Source organism: Opisthorchis viverrini, assembly GCF_000715545.1.
Source record: "Opisthorchis viverrini unplaced genomic scaffold opera_v5_7616, whole genome shotgun sequence".
Lineage (NCBI taxonomy): Eukaryota > Metazoa > Platyhelminthes > Trematoda > Opisthorchiida > Opisthorchiidae > Opisthorchis > Opisthorchis viverrini.
In genome coordinates, this window is record NW_008761109.1 from 1 (window position 1) to 645 (window position 645).

At 46.4% G+C, this 645-nt stretch overlaps 1 protein-coding gene across 1 annotated transcript; it reads right to left on the minus strand.

The window, feature by feature from the left end:
- Positions 1–12: 12 nt before the first annotated feature.
- Positions 13–192, minus strand: T265_16216 (hypothetical protein; the record flags this gene model as incomplete). Its single annotated transcript, XM_009179775.1, has 1 exon — positions 13–192. A coding segment is annotated over one exon (180 nt), but the record flags the coding sequence as incomplete, so codon positions are not given.
- Positions 193–645: the final 453 nt, after the last annotated feature.

Genomic DNA, 645 nt, shown 5'->3' on the forward strand with positions numbered 1-645 from the left:
AATCACGCACCATCCGTAGAGACCACATCCATGCGTACGAATTGCAGGTCCACCGGCGACGTCATACGTAACCTTGAATCCATTGCAAACGTTCAAAGTCCCGTGTGCAATCCAAAGATCCGACCGACGCCACAACCACCGACAAACACAGTCGACGTAACCTGCTTGCTGCACAGACCGCAATATTTCCATGCCTGGGGCTTCCCATAACTCATCGGAACAGTTGCTAATCCCACACTATAATGCTCCTGGACAAAAGTGACTTCGGTCGTTTGATATCAGCATAGTTCAGGTATGAATAAATAGAACACGTCAAGCTATATGGAGAGACAAAAAAGCCTATACATAAGAAAGTGAGTTGGTTTCATCGGGCTGCTCCCAAGTACCATGTATAGTCGGTGTACGGAAGTGCCGGAGTGACCTGGTAGTTTAGATTGATTTCAGCATTTCAAAGAGACTGCCAGCTGACTATTCAACTGTTCCGACGATGGATTATTTTGTGTGAGTCAGTATACGTTTTTGTCAGTTGTTGACCTCTGGATACCACCGGCAAAGTTGCTGAAATGTCTGAGAACGCCCACTAACGATTTCACCCCTGTTCGAACTAACCTCGTATACTCGGTCCCCAATTTTCCACCAATCATA